This window comes from Dipteris shenzhenensis, chromosome 17, assembly GCF_047967505.1.
Source record: "Dipteris shenzhenensis isolate YYH24624 ecotype China chromosome 17, Dip_SZ_1.0, whole genome shotgun sequence".
In the NCBI taxonomy this organism is placed as follows: Eukaryota; Viridiplantae; Streptophyta; class Polypodiopsida; order Gleicheniales; family Dipteridaceae; genus Dipteris; species Dipteris shenzhenensis.
The window spans coordinates 15,570,891-15,576,144 of NC_141612.1; the positions used below are offsets into that span (position 1 = coordinate 15,570,891).

At 42.7% G+C, this 5,254-nt stretch overlaps 1 protein-coding gene across 1 annotated transcript; it reads right to left on the reverse strand.

Moving 5' to 3' along the window:
- Positions 1-483: 483 nt before the first annotated feature.
- LOC147891736 (trans-cinnamate 4-monooxygenase-like) lies at positions 484-2,769 on the reverse strand. The gene is made up of 3 exons (XM_087388484.1): positions 1,884-2,769; positions 1,632-1,768; positions 484-1,505 (listed from the first exon to the last, which is right to left on the reverse strand). The coding sequence occupies exons 1-3, from the start codon at positions 2,711-2,713 to the stop codon at positions 841-843; spliced, it is 1,632 nt and encodes a 543-aa protein (XP_087244610.1). The 5' UTR covers positions 2,714-2,769; the 3' UTR covers positions 484-840.
- Between the last annotated feature and the right edge of the window lie 2,485 nt (positions 2,770-5,254).

Below are 5,254 nucleotides of genomic sequence, written 5' to 3' on the forward strand. Positions count from 1 at the left end.
TACAAACACCAATATGAGCTTGGATTGCAAAAAGCTATGAGTACCTGCCTTTTAAATGCAAAACTTCTCACTTTATGCCAAGTTTTCAAGAGTTTTTTTGTAATTTGGTTGGCATGTTAAGAAAAAAATCTATAAGCATCCCCCAAGTTTTAGGAAAAACTTTGACATTTTAAATTTCTATTTTAAATAAATTCCAATTGTAAAGAGCATGACAGGAGTGTGCTTAAGAAGTTTCTAAGACAAAGTATTTTTTACAAGTGATTTTAGATGGGTTTTATGAGAATTTAGGTTTTGGAGTGTTTATTCACTCCATGTCACTAATAATGATACTCCCAGTGATTGCAATTGAGTGAGAGATCTCTCTTAAGCATCTGCATGCTAAAAAGAATGTGGGGCTTCTAGTCCAAAATAAAGAGGAAGATGAGACATCAAAAGTATTTAGAGAGCAGAAAACATGTGGAAAATCACTCTACTATATGTGTTCGATAGTACAAGGCTTCCAAGTGTTCCTTGATGAGGTGCTTAGAGATAACAAGTATTCAGAGAAGAGAAAACACATGGAAAATCACACTACTATATATGTGTGATGATACTTAGACTTCGAGGTCTCCCTTCTTGAGGCAATGCTAGAAAGCAAGTTTGCCTAAACGCAATGGCCAAAGTGAGTGTGTGTGTGTGAGTTTGTGTAAGAAGCCGTCTTTGAAGGATAAGCCTTCCACGTACTTTGTGGAAATGTGGGCACATACAAGGACAAAAATTGACAAATTACTTGGTTATGGTTTCTCGTACGAGGATTATATAGTGATCGTGCCAGTAGATAAACTGTTTGACTGTTTAAGATTATGTAGAGAGAGAGTGCCTGTGTTTGAGGAGGACACGGGGAGAGACGGCCATCTGCAGTAGAAACTGCCCTCCCCTCTCGCTCACATCTACCTTCATCTTCTTCTGCTTCTCTTGCTCTCCGCTATGGCTATGGCTATCATGGCCGCTATACACAGGTGCTGCCAATAACTCAAACCGCAGCACCAGTTTGGCTATCGCTTCGCGTATCGTTGGCAGTGCCATCACCATCCCTGGACATTGCCTCCTCCCCAACCCGAACGGTAGAAACTTGAAGCTGCTCCCATTCATCTCCACCCCCTCCTCTTCCTCGCCCCCCATGAACCTCTCCGGATTGAATTCCTCCGGCTTCCTCCACCACTCCGGATTGTTCGCCAGCCACCATGCATTCACTATCACCCCGCTCCTCGCAGGAATGTCGTATCCTCCCAGCTTCTCTGGCTTCGGATTCGTGTGCGGCACTATCAATGGAACCGTCGGGTGCATCCGCATTGTTTCCTTCAGGACTGCTTGTAGATACTGCAATTTGCTGCAATCCGGCTCCGTCAGCTCTCCGTCTGGTCCTGCAACGCTCCTCACCTCTCTGTATAGCTTGTCCTGGACGCAGGGATTGTTCACGAGTTCAGCTATCAACCACTCCAGAGTGATCAAAATGGTGTCGATTCCTGTGTACAGTACGATGAATAGACCGATTAGCTTCGTATTCTCAGCAGCTGGTACGCATCAAGCTACTCCTGTGTTGCATTTCCTCGCATGACAATTTAGCGTCCAATAGGAGAATGCGTTGCAACCTGCTGCGTTCAAATTCTCTAGCAGATATAAAATATTCTCCTCTTTAATCTCGCCATCTTTGACGGCGGCAATCAGATAATCGATGCCATAAGTCTTCGTATCCTGAGAAGAGGAGCCTGTGGTAGTAAATAGCTTCCTACAGATTCAAACGAATACGTCAATACTTCATCAGGAGGTCTTCAACATCAAAGTAAGGCAGTTATGGACAGAATTTCTAGATTGCTTGTTTTTCAAAGGAAAAAAAAACTGACATGCGCTCTGAGATGAAGTATTTGAACAGCCTCTCACGGCCCTCCTTCACTTCACGGCAGGTCCTGAGGTAGCCGCCGACTAAAAATTGGAATATGGGGTGGAAATCTCCGAAGTTGTAATCGAAGCTCTGGATCAAGCGACTGCGTTGATCGTTCAGAGCCTTAAGCTCCACGTACAAAGGGTCGTATTCGCTGTCAAACTTCCTCCCGAACGCAGCCATGTACAGATTGTTGTATATCATCAGATGTAGGCTGTCCCGGATCATCACGCCCTCTTCAAAGGCCTCTGGCTTGTTGGAGAGCCTGTCTAACATGCTGTCTATCTCCGCTTCCCGGGACATCCTCCGTCGCTGAATCGCGTGGCTGGTAAAGAAAGGCAGCGTAACAATTCGCCGCGCTTTCCTCCAGTGCTCTCCATATTCAGAGAACGCGAGGTCTTGTCCTGATCCAGAGAAGATATCAGTTACTACGTTGCGAGCGCGTGACCCAAACTTTACGCCTTGGGTTTGGAGCATTTCCTTGGCAAGCTCAGGAGAATGTATGGCCACCAAGTTTCGCCTTCCCATTTTGAGCAGGAAAATGTCTCCATACTTGCGTGCAAGCGCGGCCAATTTCCGAGCAGTGATCTGGTCGCCGACTTGAAGCCAATGGCCAAACAAGGGTACGGGAAAAGGTCCAGGGGGGAGGCGAACTGCGGAAGTTTTCCTGGTGAAGGAGATGATGCGCCAGAGAAGAAGCGAAAGAGCGGGGAAGAGGAGAAGCAAGGGTGAGAGTGAGGGCAAAAGAGAGGGTGCAGCTAGGGAGGAAGGAGCTACGACTGCAAAACCCATTGGAGATGAGTGTGAGAGAGAGAGAGAGAGAGAGAGATGGGTATTGGACGAGCAACGTGAAGCTTGCAAAGACAGAAGTGTTGCTTTTGTAGTGAGTCTGGCTTTCGGACAGGCTGAGACTGGAATCCGGACTTTGATTCGGATTCTGGAATCTCCACATCATGCATGGCGTATGGGCGATGACGATGCCCTCATGACGCACCAACTTTCATCACCTCCAAAGCTTTAAACAATTCCTTGGATTGTCGCTCAATTGAAAACCACAAACAGGTTTCCATTTCACATTTGCTCCTTGGACTCTCAACTCAATAGCACACCATGTGGTTACAATTTTAGACCTTTTAGTTATATTGATTTCAAATCTGAAGACTCAAAACAAAAGATTCCAATTGTACCACTCGCTCCAAACCAAAGTCATCCTAAAAAGTGCTGGATTAGTCGTTACCTTATATGTCGTGTGTGCCCACAGTGTAACATGTGGCTTGGTATCCCAATCCCTATGATGTGTGCTCACCGTCTTTGTGAGTGTTGTCTTGAGAAGTTTGTCGGTTGACTCGGCTTGCCCATTACATGGAGGGTAGTATGTCATTGCAGCTCGGTGCATGACCATGGACTATTTGGTCAGAGACTAAAAGACATACTTCATGAAATGGGTTCCATGATCACTAACAAACTCAATGGGAAAGCCATACCTACAGCTTGGCCATGCTTTGAGCCAACTTATCTCTTAAGGCTTTGGCTTTTTCCCATTCAGTATTGTAATGCGGCCACAAGGATATACTTGTTCTACGTGTATTGTGTTGTATTCTTGAAAGGACTCATGTAATCCAAGCCCCAACATTGGAATGCTCCCATGATTGACTTGGTTGTAGTAATCTTGTGAAAGAAATCTGCCTATCCTTTGATAGATATCGCATTCCACTCACTGAGCATGTGTATGTTTGAATAGAGTGATCCATCATACTCTTGCTTGCGAAACTTTTGTAGCTATCATTAATTGGCTTGCATAAATATACTAGAGGTAATCCAAATTTCATTTCTGGTTGTGCCAATATAATGCCAATCACATGTCCTGAAGTATCTACATGAACATGGAAACTCATATCACACGGGGTTTGTCTGAGAATAGACATCTCAAATGCCCATTCACAAAATGCTACAATTCCTCAGTCCCTAAAACTTGGTATCCTTCTTGGTCATTGCAATCTTTGCAAAATACTTCACAAATCTTCTATAGAAGTTAATGAATCCAATAAAGTTCTTGAACTGTGTTAGATTATTACGCTAATGCATCTTTTCAATGGCTCAAAGTTATTGGGCTCGATTCGAATACTCTCCTTAGAAATCACATGATCAAGTAACACACCAACTTGTACATAGAAAATGCTTTTAATGAGACTCAAAGAGATTCTAGCCTATCTACATTTGGCAAAGGACTTCTCAAGACAAACCAAATGCATGAAAATAGCCGAGTAAACACAAAAATGATCCAAATAAATGGCAATGAACTTGGTCAGATAATCTCAAAAAGTCTCCACCATGAATCTTTGAGTAGCTAGCACATTACACATACCAAATGGCATAGTGGCATACACACCCTAATCTATTACGAAAGAAACTTTGGGTTGATCCTCAAGGGATATAGAGATATAATTATACACATAAATGAGTACCTTTGGTGACCCACAACTTGGTCAAGGATTTCATTTGTGAAAGGAATCAAAAAAGGGTCTGACACTATCTTGGTATTTAGCTTCCTGTAGTCCATACAAATATGGAGCTTGCCATTTTTCTTAGGCACTACTACAATTTAAAACAACCAATGGCTATAATTTTTCTTAGGCATACTATGATTTGAAACAACCAATGGCTATAATTTCTCTTAGGCACTACTACAATTTGAAACGACCAATGGCTATGATCAATGGTATAGATGAATCCTTCTTGGATGCGTTTAACTTTTACCTTCTTGGCATACTTATGATTCATTCTATGTCTCTATTGATGCACATGTTTGGCATATGGCGCACTAATGGAATTTAACGTTAGCATATTTTTGGGGGAACTCCCCGGAATTTTGTGTAAACACATCTTTATATTGCAAAAATAGAGTTTTGATAGCTTGCAATTGATCATCCACCAAATGAGAACTTACCACCACTGTGCATGGCTCCTCTATCATGCCTAACTTGAGTTTTTGAGTTGTTCTGGAACTATATGTTCTATACCAAGCCGAGTACTCATAATCTTTGCTTTGGCTACCTCACGTTCTCTAGTCACATCTTTGGTGAATTGACTTAGGTACAATTTGTTGCTCTACCAATTTCTCTTCCTTTATTTTCTTCTTAAGATTATCTACCACCTAGAATATGGAGATCTCTCCCACAGGTAAAACTTACATTTCCATTAGCCTAGATTCAACGTCTTGTGGAAAATAGTCTTTGACTTCCAGGTATTTGGGCCAAAAACTACTCAGTATCTCACTTGGATTAGTGGGTATTTTTAACCTTAGTATCTCACTTCCAGGTCTTTGGGCCAAAA

What these genes read in the sequence shown, in the direction of transcription:
- LOC147891736 (XM_087388484.1), bottom strand. Translation starts at nt 2,713, where the DNA reads ATGGGTTTTGCAGTCGTAGCTCCTTCCTCCCTAGCTGCACCCTCTCTT. An exon ending in TACTTCATCTCAGAGCGCAT is followed by an intron (nt 1,769 to 1,883) that starts GTCAGTTTTTTT and finishes TTGAATCTGTAG; the next exon opens with GAAGCTATTTACTACCACAG. An exon ending in AGAGAATTTGAACGCAGCAG is followed by an intron (nt 1,506 to 1,631) that starts GTTGCAACGCAT and finishes TACTGTACACAG; the next exon opens with GAATCGACACCATTTTGATC.